Source organism: Arachis ipaensis, chromosome B9, assembly GCF_059453495.1.
Source record: "Arachis ipaensis isolate K30076 ecotype BB chromosome B9, ASM5945349v1, whole genome shotgun sequence".
In the NCBI taxonomy this organism is placed as follows: domain Eukaryota; kingdom Viridiplantae; phylum Streptophyta; class Magnoliopsida; order Fabales; family Fabaceae; genus Arachis; species Arachis ipaensis.
The window spans coordinates 130,374,519-130,390,626 of record NC_142444.1 but is presented as its reverse complement, the minus strand read 5'-3'; the positions used below and the strand labels follow the sequence as shown (position 1 = coordinate 130,390,626).

General features: G+C 31.2%; 1 protein-coding gene across 2 annotated transcripts; it reads left to right on the top strand.

The window, feature by feature from the left end:
• Window positions 1-6,786: 6,786 nt before the first annotated feature.
• Window positions 6,787-9,210, top strand: LOC107619754 (CASP-like protein 5B3). 2 transcript variants are annotated; one of them, XM_021112536.2, is made up of 3 exons: window positions 6,787-7,445; window positions 8,561-8,666; window positions 8,798-9,210. In XM_021112536.2, exons 1-3 carry the CDS (start codon window positions 7,315-7,317, stop codon window positions 8,990-8,992), a joined length of 432 nt encoding a protein of 143 aa, XP_020968195.1. In that variant the 5' UTR covers window positions 6,787-7,314; the 3' UTR covers window positions 8,993-9,210. The 2 variants fall into 2 exon arrangements, with proteins under 2 accessions (XP_020968195.1, XP_016177529.1); XM_016322043.3 differs by having other exon boundaries at window positions 6,800-7,445; window positions 8,561-8,693.
• The last annotated feature ends 6,898 nt before the right edge of the window (window positions 9,211-16,108 follow it).

Sequence of the window (16,108 nt, the reverse complement as noted above, 5' to 3'; positions counted from 1 at the left end):
GCATGTTTCGGTACACCACCACCTTTGATTGTGGACACTCTATTCTCAATAGACTCATTACTCAAATCAATATTAAAATATTCAAAAACACAAGTAAAAAATATGCTATGTGTCTTCACTTTTAAAGGTGGAAAGTGGGAGAGAGAAAGGTTAGAAGTAAAAACTGTCATTAATGCTATGTGCAGACCTTCTCTTTTAAAGTAAAATCATTAATGAAAACAGTTTTCAAAAATTAATTTGAATTTTTAAAAACATAAAAATTGAAAAGACAAGTCATGAGGAATGATGAAATATTAAAACTGTCATGACTTGAAATGGAATGAAGTGATGGCATGTTGAAAAATTAATTTCAAAAAATTAAAAGAGTTTTATGATTTAAAAATAATGAGCCCATATCATGTGAACAAAGTTTGTCTTACATAGGCCCAAAAGGTGGTTACAGCATGCTGGACAATAGGGCACAGTTCTCCATGTTTAATCCACAAATTTTCTGGGCTTTATACAAGTCTTCCTTTGAAGATTTCATCACTTGTCCAGATTTGTCTCCCTGCTGCCTACGAGAAGAAAACACATAGAGGCATGAAATTTACAATTTTTCAACAGAACTTAAATTCATCATCCCTAAATTGTTTCTTAATGAACAAAATATGTCTTCACACAGAGATTTAGTGAAGATGTCAGCAAGTTGCTCTTCAGATTTGGAAAATTGGATATCAATAGTACCCTTTTGCACATGTTCCCTAATAAAGTGATATCAAACCTCAATGTGCTTGGTTCTAGAGTGCAGTACAGGATTTTTTGAAATGTTTATTGCACTCATGTTGTCACAAAATAAGGGTATACTATTGATTTTCAATTTGTAATCTTCCAATTTTAAGCCATAAGAGTTGAGAGCAACAAGCAGCCGCGGAGATATATTCGGCTTCAGCTATGGATAAAGCAACAGTGGCTTGCTTCTTGCTTGACCACATGTTAAGTGAGCTTCCAAGGAAGTAACACATTCCGAACGTGCTTCTTCTATCCACTCTGTCTCTCGCATAATCTGCATCACAAAACCCTACTGCACAAAACTCATTAGATTTAGGATACCATAAGCCAAGATCGCATGTTGTCCTTTCTTTTGGATGCTAAGCAAACCTACAAAAAGGCTTAAGTGACCTTAGGTATCCAAATCTTTTTGGATCCTTTGATGTCAAACCATATTCAAAGCCATTATAGTTACAAACAATCTTGTAAACTTTGTTATCAACCATCCTTTCACTTATGAAACATTGAATGGGAAAGTGACCATCCTGATTGCATAATCTACAATATTTTTTAGGTTGCTGTTTTTTTGAGTTAGTTAGGTTTTGAAATCTGATATCATCCAAAGTGGAAGCCATATTAGCAAATGAAAAATTTTCAAAAATAGCTTTTGATTCTTTGTAAAAACTCAAACCAGCTTTATCAAAGAGAGGTTTTTGACTAGGCAAGAGTTGATTCAAATTTTCAGAAGTTTGAGCAAAGTTAGCTAGATCCTCTTTTAGTCTTTTTATCTCTTTGTGCAACCTCTCATTTTCCTCAAAATATTTTAGATTTGCAATCATAGAATGATGGTATTTACAGCTCTTAAGTTTAGCTTTTAACCGCTTGTTTTCTTCAACAAGATCAACAGCAGTTTTGGCTTCCCTTAATTTATCTTTGAGAAAACTATTTTCTGCTTTTAGAATGGTAACTTGAGATTCAAGATCATAGTTTTCATTTAAAAAGCATATGATTTTTTTATTGAGATGATCTATCATAAGATGGAGCTCTTCAGTTGAGAGTTCAGGAAATATTACCTCATTGACTATGTCAGCCATCAGACATGTTTGGGACTTGGATTCTGTTTCATCTTCTTCATCCGAATCATTCTCCAAGTCTTCCCATGATGCCATGAGTCATTTCCTCTCTTCTCTTTTCTCTTTGTCCTCCTTCTTCAGTTTTGGACAATCAAACTTGAAGTGTCCAGTTTCTTTATAGTTGTAGCAGATCACCTTGCTTAGATCCCTCATTGGTTTCCTTGAACTGCCTCCTTTGTTCTGTTCCTTTAGCTTCATCATTTTTCTAAATTTCTTAGCAAACAAAACAAAGTCATCGTCAGATAAATTATCATTGGATTCATCATCCAGAGATTCAGTGACTGATTTGAGAGCAACTCCTTTCCTTTTTGTATCTCTCTTTAAATAAGTGTTTTCAAAAGCAAGTAAGTTTCCTCTCAGATCATCATAGGTCATTTCATCAATACCACTACTCTCAACTATTATTATAGCCTTGGTTTTCCACTCTTTAGAGAGACATCTCAATATTCTCCTCACAAGCACAGATTCTGGATGTCTGATTCCCATTGCATCCAAGCCAGTGATGATAATGTTGAATCTTTCAAACATTTCATCAATTGTTTCTCCTTCCTTCATTGAGAACTGAAAGAAAAAATTATCGATGGTCTCGAATTTCTCTTATAGAAAAAAATTACTTCATTGTAAGTATAGCTCCAAACCAACAAATAATTCTCAATCAAATTTTAAAGATATTTGGTTGTCACAAGTACAAACTCCAATAAAAATTAACTGAAGTATTTAAACCTCGGGTCGTCTCACAAGGAATTACAATGAAGTGCTCAATTATTGGCTATGAAGAACAAGGGGGTTTGATTTGTAATGGGCAAGAAAAGTAAATAACAAGAAAGTAAATGACAAGAACTAATAAAAGAAAGGAAAATAACTCTTGGCTAAGCATGGGAATTGAGATCACCATCCTTGTCTACAAACCATACATTAATAATTGTGAGAGACCAACCTATTTAGTCTACTCATATGCTTGAAGTAAGTATAATGTCTACCTCTAAGCATTAAGTACGTCAAATAGGCCTGATCAACATCAATTCATAAATCCTAACCTAGCTACTAATTGACTTAGTAGTAGGCTAGAGTCAATGGTTATCAAATTGACCACATAGGGTTCTCAAATCACCAATTCAATGAGACCCAATGACTCAAGGTCACTCAATTCCCTTAGCCTAGACCAAGAGTAAAGAGAACTACTCAAAAACTAGTGAAAAGATTCTATCAAACACCTAGTGTGCAATAAAAATAAACATCACAAAATGCAAGAATTAATAAAAGCTACAACTAACATAAGCAAGAAATCAACAATAACAATGAAGATAAACATAGAAGAGCATGGAAACATAAAATTGCATTAAAGAAAATTAAGATCCAACAATGGTTCATCAACATAAAAGAGAGCAAAATAAGAAATCACAAGTAAAACTATAAGAGTAAAGATGTAACAACAAGAGATTAAAAGTGACAACTAAATCAAAACAAAAATTGAAAGTTGGATATAAGAAAATTAAACCTAAACTACCCTAAATTCTAGAGAGAAGGGAGAGCTTCTCTCTCTAGAATTCTAACCTACAACATGGTGAAAACTAAACTATGACTACTTAGTTCATCCCCCCCCCCCAATCCCTTGCTATCCTTGGGTTCAAAAGCATTAGAAATGGGTTGGATTGGGCCCAAAATGCTTCAGAAATCGCTGGTTACGTGTTGCCTTTAAGTGAGTCATGCTGTTCCTGTGACATGAACTGCAAGGAAACTATGGCATATTTTATATCATTTTGAAGCTCCGAATGTTAGCTTTCCAACGCAACTAGAACTGCCTCATTTGGACCTCTATAGCTCAAGTTATGATCAATTTAGTACGAAGAGGTCAGGATTGACAGCTTAGCAATTCCTTCATTTCTTCATGAGTTCTCCCACTTTGCATGCTTTTCTTCATTCCTTCTACCCAATCTTTGCCTTCTAATCCTGAAATCACTTAACAAACATATCAAGGCATCAAATGGAATTAAAGTGAATTAAATTTAGCGATTTTTGGGCCTAAAAAGTATGTTTTTACACTTAAGCACAAATTAAGGGAGAATTACAAAACCATGCTATTTTATTGAATAAATGTAAGAAAAATTGATAAAATCCCCTAAATTAAGCACAAGATAAACCACAAAATTGGGGTCTATCAAGAACATTTCGTAGTCTCTATTCAGCATGTCTATTCTGGATCTTTTGACTTGGGTTGTGCCTTCATGAGTGACTTGAAGCTTGTCTCAGATTTCCTTTGCTGTTGTACATCTTGATACCCATCGATATTCCTCGAAGCTAACAGCACATTTGATCAAGTTGACAGCTTTAGCGTTGAGCTCTATTTTCTTTCTGTCATCTTCATTATTCCAATCAGCCTCAACCTTGGGAACAACCACTCCATCAGCTCCTGTAGTGGTTGAAAATTGTGGACCTTCCAGGATTATCTTCTAAAGCCTGTAATATACAGACTGAATAAAGATCTTCATTCTTTTTTTCCAGTAACTGTAGTTCTTTCCATTGAAGAATGGGGGTCTGTAGCTTGACTGCCCTTTTGTCAGAATATAGGCCACCAGATTTGAATCACTGTTGACTGCCATCAGGATCTTTTCTCCAAGCTGCAAAGCTTGATCTCTTTGAAACCAAGCTCTGATACCAATTGATGATAATCAGTGGCTAAGAAAAGGGGGGTTGAATCTTAGCCCCTTTTTCTGAATATTAATTTTTGACTTTTAAAGTAACTCCAAGAGATATTTTTGCTTTTTGTCTCATGTTGAGTTGAGAGACACTTTTGTTTTTGTCTCGTGCCGAGTTGAGAGATATTTTTCTTTGTCTCCTGATAAACAGAAACAAAGAAAGGAGTAGCAAAGAAGAATTAACACTAGATATATCCTAGTTCAGCCACTAGGTGCAATGTAGCCTACATCCAGTCTCCATCACAACAATAATGGAATTTCACTATGTGTTCATAATATTACAAACACCAATTTCTCCTTAGGAAATACCCATTCCTATCTGGGACAAATCCAGATTCTACACCCAATCTGAATTTGACTAGGACTCAAAACCTAGCTTTCAACCGCAAAGTGCTAACCCAACTTGCAAGGGAATCCCCACAAGATCATAAAACACAACATACAGATGTACAAAGAAACTCTGAGACATCTTATGGCTTTTTCTCTAATATTGATCACTGCCTTTTTTCTCTCACTGGCTTTTTCTTACAAACCTCACCATGTTTGTCTTTTTCACCATGAGACTCAGACAGACAATACTAAGAAAAAAAAACAAAATGAACACCATTGAAGGAGAAGAACTCAGGAAGCTTGGGTAGTTATGAGAACTCTCTGCTTTTTCACTTTCTCTCATTGATCTCAACCCTTGGTCGTTCACCCTTAATATAGAAGGGGAAGCTTCCAAAGTTAAAACCGGTTCAACCAAGCAACTTCTTCTCCAACCAAAAACAGCAGCGGTTCGGACAGAGAGAAGAGAGAGGAAAAACCAAAAACCAATATGCATGTACCTCTCTCAATCCTTTTCATCAAGCTCCTTCAATCTGAACCCTTGATCTTGTCTTTGGCTCCAAGAAAGAATTCGGACCCTTGATGATCTTCTGACCCAGGACAGCTCCTTGTTTTCTATTTTTGCTTCTTCCTACATGTAGCTCGACGGCTACCTTCTTTCTTTGATGAGTAAAAATGGAAGTGAATTTTTGCAACTGAGATCTTCTTCTCTGATAGAGGCGAATTGCTTCTATTTTTGGCTTCGAATATCTTGAAACCCTTCTTCAAATCATGCCTTCAATGGAAAAGATTTTGCTTTGCCTTTCTTCAGATCTTTCTTCATAGCCTTTCTTCCATAAGCTTCACTGTGACTCTTTTTTCTTCTGATAACTTTTTCAATCTTCTTTTCTCTGATTGATATGACCGAATGCAAAGAGAGAGAGGAGAGAGAAGAGACAAAGCTTTCAATGCACTATTAAACTCAATTTAATTTTGAGTTTCGGTTACCTATGCATGCATTTAACTAAATTGAAATTTGAGTTCCAGTAACCAATGCATAGAGTAATGTATGGATCTTTTAATGTGATTCAACCAATTTAAATTTTCAACTTCAAGTTACCAAAGTGACCGAAACATGCTAGAAATTCTTGGGCCATTTCCTTCATTCTTTTGTTTTATCAAAATGGGCTTGTGATTTGGGTTTGTCTCAATCTCAAAGTTAAGCCGCTTTATGTTTAAATTAATTTTGCACAAAACTAAATTAATTCATTGACCAAAGTGGGCTGTTCTAGCTTTTTGGCCCAATAGAAAATTAATTTCTTCTTCCTGCACACTAACAAACACATCAAACAAACCATTAGAAGCAAATAACAATTTAATAATTTTTTTAATTAATATTTTAATAATGTTTTATCATCATTTTAATTAAATATAAGTTGTCCAAATTCAACAAAGAGAAAATTTAGGGAGCCAGCACTCTTATTAAAATTTGGTCAGCATTTAACCAGCAAAAGAAAATAAGTAATGCCATACTATTGGATGAAATCTCACACCACTAAAAATATCAATAATGACTAATTGATAATTATAAATCACAAAATTTGCTGGCCTCCTAACACTCCTCTTTAAACAACATGCACTCCTCTTTAAACAATGTTGTTTGATTTCTCATAGTTTTTGTCAAATTAAAAATAAAAGTAAGAAATCAACCAAAACAGGAAACGTTGAATACATTAAGTTAATTTTGGTGGGCTTGGTTGACAATGGTTAATGTAGCCATCAAGAATACTTAAAATAATGGTATCAAGTACGAAATGATGTGAAAGTAAGGCTACATTTGAATGAATGTAGGGAGCTTGGTCCACAAACTTCCATGGACTAACATGCACGCCATTTTGGAACACGTGGTGCCTTTGGGGTCACTCACCAGTCACCATTCACTGTGTCACAAAACTGAAAAAACAAAGGAAGGTGACATGGTCTTGATTAGCATGCATTTGCAAGCAACCTTTGTTGTTCTATTGAGTCACACCATTAACTATTGCTAATTGCTAAACAAACCTTAACGCATACACCTTTTAATGTAAATGCCCCTCTTTTTTTAAGAATTATTATTTTCTCCTAGATATACTTTTTTTCATTCTCCTTTGCTGGTTTTGATCTTCTAACCCCAGATTCCATTTCCCTTTATCATCTCCAAATTTGTAATCTTTTTCTCTCTGGGTCTTCATTTCCTGGCATTGTTTTTATGTTTTTCTTGTGTTCTTGGAGTTGTTAGTTGTTGACGTTGATGGTCTTTGGGTTCTTTCCAAGGTGATGTTTTTGTTTTTCTGCAATTCTGGCCCAAATCTGAAGATGCTTATTATTCTTCATCTTTAGCTTCCGATTATTAGGAATCTCAGAATATCTTTGTGATTTGGAGAGAGAAAAAGATGAAGAATTTTCCAGGGACACCAGGCACTTTACTTGGTTTGGCTCTGAGGATGTCACAGTTCATCTTTGCTGCTGGGTCAATTGCTGCCATGGCCACCACACCCAGTTTCTTTAATTTCACTGCCTTTTGGTAATTCAAGATGTTTCTTTTTCTTTTCTTGAAATTTCTCATGCATTTGTATCTCTCTTGCTGTGATTTGCTACTGGATTGTTCATAATCGTAAGACACATTGACACTGGTCTTATTTTATCCAACTGTTTGTTATGTTTGAGTTCCATATCTTCATGTATGCATGTGTGAAATCAGTCTTAAACATGTTTTAGATACAATAGATGTGAATGATAGTTTTGACCTGTTTTATCAAACAAACAAATAAATTCTTTTAGAAAAGATTGCAGTTTTGACCGGCCTGAATTCAATGCATCTCTTGCTTGTTAACAAAGACTTCCATAAGAATTAAGTAAAGAAAAAACTCTGATTAGAAGGAAGGATTCAAAAGGATATTCATTCATGGCTGCAAAGAAGAATTCAGAATTGTACATTAATTGTTGAAAGTATTCTGGTAAAACATTACTCACTGAGTATTTCTTTCTTAAATCACTCCTAACTAAGAAGTGGAAATCATGTCTGTTATGTTGATTGGTGCACATGTTTATACCAAAACAAATCTTGATCTTTGAACTTTGAACTATTTCCATGTGACCACTTACTCAACCACAATACTATTTCTTTCTTTGGTGCGGTTCTCTGTCCGGCTTGTTAACACTTACATAAGCTGAGTTTATGAGTTTGTTTGAAAAAATAAAGCTGAACAATCAAAACTATGTATTCGTTTTGTTATAACAAATTACTCAGTATTGGCAATTAATTTGGTCAAATTCTTCAGTGGACAAGTTCACATTATGATCCTACCTTATTTTTTCTGTAGTTATCTCGTGTGAAAGGCATTTTTTTAAATGTTACTTTTATGTATATCATTACAACTTAGAAATTATGATCATGAAGCTGCAACTAAATTTTAAGCTCTGCTTCTTAAATTAGTGTATGCTTAAATGAAAATACCTGTGACATTTGGTTCTCTATGCACTGGATGATTGAACTGAATAAGGAATTTTGGTCAAAATGAACTCAGATTAGATGATTAAAAATCTCATGAAATATGTTCCTATGAACATGGTAGTAAAAGAAAGAAATTTAGTCACCTTGGTCATTTATGCCCACGGTCTTTTTTGATGATTTTGCAGTTACTTGATAGCTTCAATGGGATTACAATTCATTTGGAGTTTTGTGCTTGCTTCAATGGATGCCTATGCATTAGCAAGGAACAAGGTCCTTCACAACCCTGTGTTGGTTAGCCTCTTTGTAGTTGGAGATTGGGTTAGCTTCTCCAATAAACCTTCACTCTTCCTAATATATTTTCTACATAAAACTCAAGAACTCTGATTTATCTATAACAAAGTGTAATTGACTACTATCAACAGGTAACGGCGATTCTATCTCTGGCTGCTGCGTCGTCCTCGGCCGGTATCACAGTGTTGTACTTTCATGACCTCGGACACTGCCAGTTCGGAGAGGAATGCCAGAAGTATCAGATTTCGGTCGCATTAGCCTACTTGGGCTGGATACCCATTTCCATATCATCACTTATTATGCTTTGGCTATTAGCTGCAGGGTAGCACGTTCCATATTCTATACCTATAGTATTCATAATTCATCAACTTGTGAAAATTTTTCTTTCAAAAATGTCAATAGGAAAGCAAATAGTGTAGAGTATAGCTTTTACAACCATTTTTAAATTCCATTTCTTCATTTTCAACTGGATTTGGGATACCAATGGAATATTGAATAGAAAGAGAAAAAAAGAATGTTTGTGTGATTTGGCTGCTCAAAGACAGTGTACTAACCACTAAAAATGTGTTTGGTAACCGGTAAAATAGAAATACAAAGACATTGAGAAAAAGATAAAATAGAAAAATTGTGTCTATTTGCATTTTCTCCAAGTTTTCGCAGTATAAAAATTTGGACAAATTTACCAATGCAAGTTGGCACATATGATTGAGAATGTGTATCCCTTTATTAATTAAACATATTTAAAGTTTAGGGTTTAGAGTGTTTTATTTATTTATTTATTTATTTTAATAGTAAGCTAATTTTTAGAAAGCACTGTACTCCTTTTTCTTGCAAAAGCATATTAGTATTCGCTGAAATATTCTAGTCCTAGACCAAAATAAAATAAAATAATCAAATCGGATGGGTTTAGTCCCACGGTAAAAAGATTGATTAATGATCAAATTAGTTTCTAAAAGATGTGAGTCGTACTCAAAAAGATTTTATAAATTAAATTAGTCATTCAAAAATTACAAATTAATTATGTTTGTCATTTCGCCGTTTCATTAATAGTTTTTGTTAATTATTGATGATATAGAATGTTAATTAATAGTATACATAATACTTAGCATGTCCAATTAGACACTGGATAAATATGTTTATAAAAATATATCAATTTAGTCCTTAGATTATATCTGGATTAGAGTTTATCTAATTTAAAAAAGTGATTAAATTGATAGATTTTCATAAACATATCTTGTCAACGTCAAATTAGACATGTCAGATATCATGTATACTGTCAGTTAATATTTTGCATTATCAATCGTTAGCGAAAATTGTTAATGGAGTGACAGAAGGATAAATGTGAATAATTTATAACTTTTGAAAGACTAATTTGATTAATAAAATCGCCAACATCGAATTAGACATGTCAGGTATTATATATGTTATCAGTTAATATTCCACATTATCAATCGTTAGTGGAAATTATTAATGAAGTGATGAAAGGACAAATGTGATTAATTTATAATCTTTAAAAGACTAATTTGATTAATAAAATCTTTTCAGACCGAATATAGAACAATCTATTTTCCAGGAACTAATTTAGCCATTAATATGTTAAAAAAAAAAAATTGTTTGATTCTATAACTTTTTTAAAAAATTATATATTAAATATATTTACATCTCTCCATATTCTTAGATTCTTTGTCATGAGAAAATTATCAAATGGGGTTTAATTGTGTGGTGTTAGTTTCCTTGCCTTGTGACAGAAATTTCACAACTTTGATGTTGATTGGAAAATGGGATGCTTAATATATATATAAGAAATGTTAGAAGTTTATAAGAATTCATTATTTTTGTCCATCACTTTTAGTCATAAATCTAATTTTTTCAGTCTAGTAATCTAATAATATATTCTATCCTATATTTTTAAATATTAATAGCTAATTACTGATTAAAAAACAATAAAGTCTGATAATCTTGTAACATTCTTTATATATATTTCGAAGGTGTTTTTTTCTCTAATCTTACCTTACAAGCATTTGTTAGGTACTTGAAAGTTGAAGCCGAAAAGAGCTTATGAATGTCTCCATGATCATTTATGTTGATCAGTTGATCAATCATTTTCTCTAAGATATGAGCAAAGTATCTTTGTGCCTAGTATATTTAAGGATAAACCAGAGACATTATACCAATTGAAGGAATTGGTTCAAGGTAGATCAGAGAGTGATATGATTCCAGAATCTGATCTTGCTTAAAACAGCTCACATGATTTTGTGAGGTGTAGATTGTATAACACTGAAAAAACGTGTCTCATGTACATAAGATTACAAGAAATTGAATGTCGTGACATTTTATGTGTGAGAAACAGAAAAGACAAACCAAGAGTTTGTAATATTCGCTAGAATTCGGGAGAGGTTAATAAAAAATTTAAAAATATTTGATAACTAAAAAAAATCAATAAAAAATAACCATAACTTATTTTATTTAGTATTCATTAATTATTGCGATAATTAATGAATACTAAAGACAAATTTTGACTGTTTTTTTTGTCTCCCTAACATTACACTAAAAAGTTAGTGGGTTTTTTTTGTTGGAGTCCTTATCAAGAAAGAACTTCTTAATTGAAGGTTCTGTCATATGACGGCTTAGTAAGAATCGAATAAATTCTGAGAATTTTGTTGAATAATGTAAATGCATGCAATGCATAAACTTATTATGCAGCTGATTTTATATATGCGCATGGCCTTTTTGATTATTCGTTTAATCACAAAAAGTAGAGTAGACATGACATTTTTTAAAATAATAATAATTAAAAAACAAATCCATGAGAAATTCTGTCCCAGGAATAAATTCAATGCTCTCTAAGATATTAGAAAAAAAAAAAAAAGAAACAAGAAAACCTTACATAGTACATAACATAACTCAAATAAAAAAATTTAAGATGAACAAATCTTTTTATTAACAAAGTTTTGATATATTCGGTTTTTTTTTTTAAAACAAAGTTTACGTACCTTCTTTTTTTTTTTTGTTGTCTTCTTTTTTTTTATTTAATTTTTTCGTGTTTAATTTTCTCTTTTTTCTTCTATTTATGTGTTTTCTTTTTTACTCCCTTTACTGCTTTTTTTTTCTTTTTTTTTTCTTTTTATATTTTAAAAAATTTAAAAGAAAGAAGAAGAATATAAAAACCGAAGAAAAAATGAGGAAGAAGAAAAATGCATAAGAAACAAAAAATAGAAAAACCTTTTACGTAAATACATAAATGTTTTATGATAATAAACACATAATTTAAAATAAAAAACACAGAAAAAATGACATAGAAATATTTTAACATACAATAAATACAAAGATTTTGAAACATAAATTCAAACATTTTTTTAACGTAAATACACACAATTTTTAAAAGAAACAAAGAAAGCAAAGAAAAACTTTAATTTACTATGTTCATAGAAAATTTGTGACATAAGGACAATTTTTGAATGTACAACAAACTTTTTAGAAGAATATAGGAATCAAATACTTTTAATGATAAACACAAATTCTTTTTTATCAAGAACACATAAACTTTTTAAGGTAAATATATAATATTTTTTTTAGCAAACCATATAAATCTTTACCTGAACATAAGTTTTTTTTTCTTTTACGATAAACATAAAAATATTTGAAGAGAAAGACATAAAAAAGTAAAAAACACATAAATTCTTTCACCTAAGCACATAAATTTTTTTTAAAAAATACGAGAAGAAAAACCTAAAATATTTTTTTTTACCAAAATACAACTTATTTTGCCTAGACGCATGAATTTCATTTTATTTTTTTATTTACTGCTTCACTCATTTTCACCATTAACTATATAAAAAAATAAAATATTTGGTAATAAAAAAGAACAATTGGACTACACATCTAAATAATTTTCATCCAAGCCCATCCAAGCAGGTTTAAAATAAAAAAAAATTCAATCTCATTAAATGAACGTGTATTACACGCGTCGACCCCCCTCAAAACGTTACCAATTCATTCGCACCTTGAATATGAAAGAATGTTCCTTCTTCACACTCGAAATTGCTACGGGAGAATTTCAAATCTCTCTCAAAATCTCTCAAACCACGTTCGTAACTGCTGCTACTGAAGAATCGAGTGAAGCTTTCGAAAGGAAGAAAAAACAACAACAACACAGACTCGGCAAGGTATGAGAAAAACTATTCTTATTATATTCATTTAATTTCTCGCAAATCTCACGTTTCTTCTAGTTTAATTTTAGGTTTAGTAGATTGAGTTGGTTCGTTTAGTAGATCGACTTATTCTGATTTTATTTTTTTCCGTAACTAGGGCATACGAATAGAAATGTGTTGTTATTTTCTTTCTCTGATATATAATTCGGTTCATCACTTACTTTAATTGACTTTATTTGCATGCAGAAATATTTTTCTTGCTGATTTAATGTTTATCACATTTTATTCAAACATGAATAAAAATCGGTTCATTGGAGTTAGTGATTTACATTCACTTAATTGTTAAATGCTCACTTGAGTTCATTTGCATGTATAAATGATTTGAAATGTGATTTTTTTGTTGATTTAATGTTTATCACATTTTATTCAAACATGAATAGAAATTGATTCATTGGAGTTAGTGATTTACATTCACTTGATTGCTAAGTGTTCACTTGATGAGTTCATATGCATGCAGAAATATTTTTCTTAATGATTTAATTAATATTTATCACGTTTTATTCAAACATGAATAGAATTCGACTTATTGGAGTTGGTGATTTACATTCACTTGATTGTTAAGTGCTCACATGAGTTCATTTGCTTGCAGAAATTATTTGAAATTTGATTTTCTTGATGATTTAATGTTTATCACGTTTTATTCAAACATGAATAAAATTTGGTTAATTGGGGATCTTAGTTAGGTTCACTTGATTCAAATATGTATGCTTGTGCTTGTCGGTGTATTGAGTGAAGTATTGACTAACTTTTTTTGTTCTTACAGCAAAAATAAAAAAGACGATGTGACAAAAAAGGAGAAGACGCACTATAACATAAGCATACACACATTAAATAAATTCTATTTTTGTATTATAAATATATCATAACATACTGTTTCAAAATTTTGCAGAAAATTCACGATCTCAGATGCCAGACAAAAGCAATAGCAAGAGTGTTCAAGGGAATGAGTCAGCAAAAGAAAGATATTGTTGAAGAAATAGGAATCGGTGCACTGACACATGTCCCAGAAATAAACATCTCTCACAAGCTCTTAAGAGAATTGATTAGTTACTATGATAACTATTATGGATATACTTAGACACTTTCTATGACAGAATATACATAACACCTGCCAAAGTAGCAGATGCGCTAGGAATAAATCACGACGATAATATACTTTTCAACTTGTGCTTATTTCGGTTCAGTAGATGCTTCATTTTCTATTCATTTGGATACAAAAAATGAAACTGAGTCATTTTACTGATTTGTTACTATGAAAATATTTAAAAAATTTATATTAATAGTTATAAAATTAATTTAAAATTATTTTTTTGAAACAATTGAATTTTGATTCTAATTAGTAATAACCCAACAACATATTTTTTTGAATAATATTACTGGATTTTTTTAATTATTTTATTTTATTAATTTTATGTTTTTTAGAATAGAAAGATATAAAAAGATAGAAAATAAGAGAGAAAGAGAGAGAAAGAGAGATAAAGAAGAAAGAGAAGGAGAGATGAAGTTTGTTAATTTTAGAGAAAAATTTTATTTTAATTGTAATGAAAGAATATCTCGTAATATATTTTAATTTGTTAACTTAGTAATATAAAATATAAACTATAAGTTATAAATAGAATGAGAAAGATAGAGAAAAATAGAGAAAGAGAGAGATGTAATTAAGAGGATGGAGGAATAAAATTTATTAATTTTAGAGAGAAATATTCATCTTAATATTAATGAGAGAGTGTTATGTGATACATTTTGGTTATTAAATTAATAATATAATATAGTTATATCTCAATTTTAATTTTAATTATAATTAAAAATATTATATTGCATATTTTAATTGTCAAATTTATAATTAGTCATTAATAATGCTATATAAGAGAGATAGAGTGGATAAAGGAATGAGAGATCAAAGATATACAAAAGGTCAAAGGAACAGAGGAAGATGAGAAAACTCTTTAATTTTTGAGAAAAATATTTGATTTCAATTGCAATGAAACTCTTTAATTTTCGAGGAAAAGATTTGATTTCAATTGCAATGAGAAAGTGATATGTGGTACATTTTGGTTGTAAAATTAATAATATATATTTTGGTTGTAAAATTAGTAATATATAACAGATTTTTTTTTTGGTTATCCACAGTATCCTCTAACCCGATAGATTAAAGACTAATCCGTTACGGATCGGAGGCCAATTGGCCAAGTACTAATCCACCGCGGATCGGAGCTCTATTTAAAGATTTGTCGTTAACGAATGAATTGCTGCGTGCACAAGGTGAGATTCGAACCCCACTACTTATTTAAGCGGACTAGTGAGCTAACCACTAGACCAACCCAACTTTGTTAAAATTAGTATTTAATTGCAAAACTCAACAATCAAAGAAAATGTTCCATGACTAGAGGGTTTCTAATGCTAATGAACCTCACAAAAAGGGAAAAGTAAAACATATATATATATATATAAAAAGATTTTAGAGCACGCCAAAAGAAACAAACGCAATGGAAGAAGAATACAGTAGAAGAACATATGTGATTAATGCACACGTTTGTGTGGATAGTTTTTGTTAGAGAGAGTTTTGACCAATAAATTATTGAATCAACTTAATTAAATTTAATTATTTGAAAAACTTATTCACATAGCACTAACATAACAATGGTTCCATCAAAACAAAAATAAAACACCTTTAATTTAATGTAATGGTAGTAGTCGTCTGGAATATATATAAAAGAGTAGCAGTTGTGGATTTATTTTATTTTATTTTATTTCCTCATAAAATATTTTACTAGCATGCAATTTCAGGATGGATTTGATTTTTATATAAAACAAGCGTAAAATTTATTTTATAGTTTGATTAGACTAAAAGTTATTCTATATTTAGATTAATATGAAAGATAATATATTTTATATTATCTTGTCACTAGAGATATCTAATATCCCGTTGCTGAATTCTACACACATAGGTTGATTTTGCCGTCGTGATTAAATTGTATTCTTGCATGATAAATAATTAATAGGCACTCCTCATATTGTACACATAAATGCAAGAACATTACAATAGCATTTGAATGATAAGTTTTTTCTTGAGTTATTATCATAAATCCTGACATTAATGATGATGTTGATTGTGGTCTTCCAATTTTCTAAGAAGAGATAGTGACAGTCAAGGTGGTGGTGGTGAAGACAAGGAGCTCCGTTGGCTTATGTTGAGTTGGTGTTGTGTTGTGTTGATGGTGGTATTGGTGT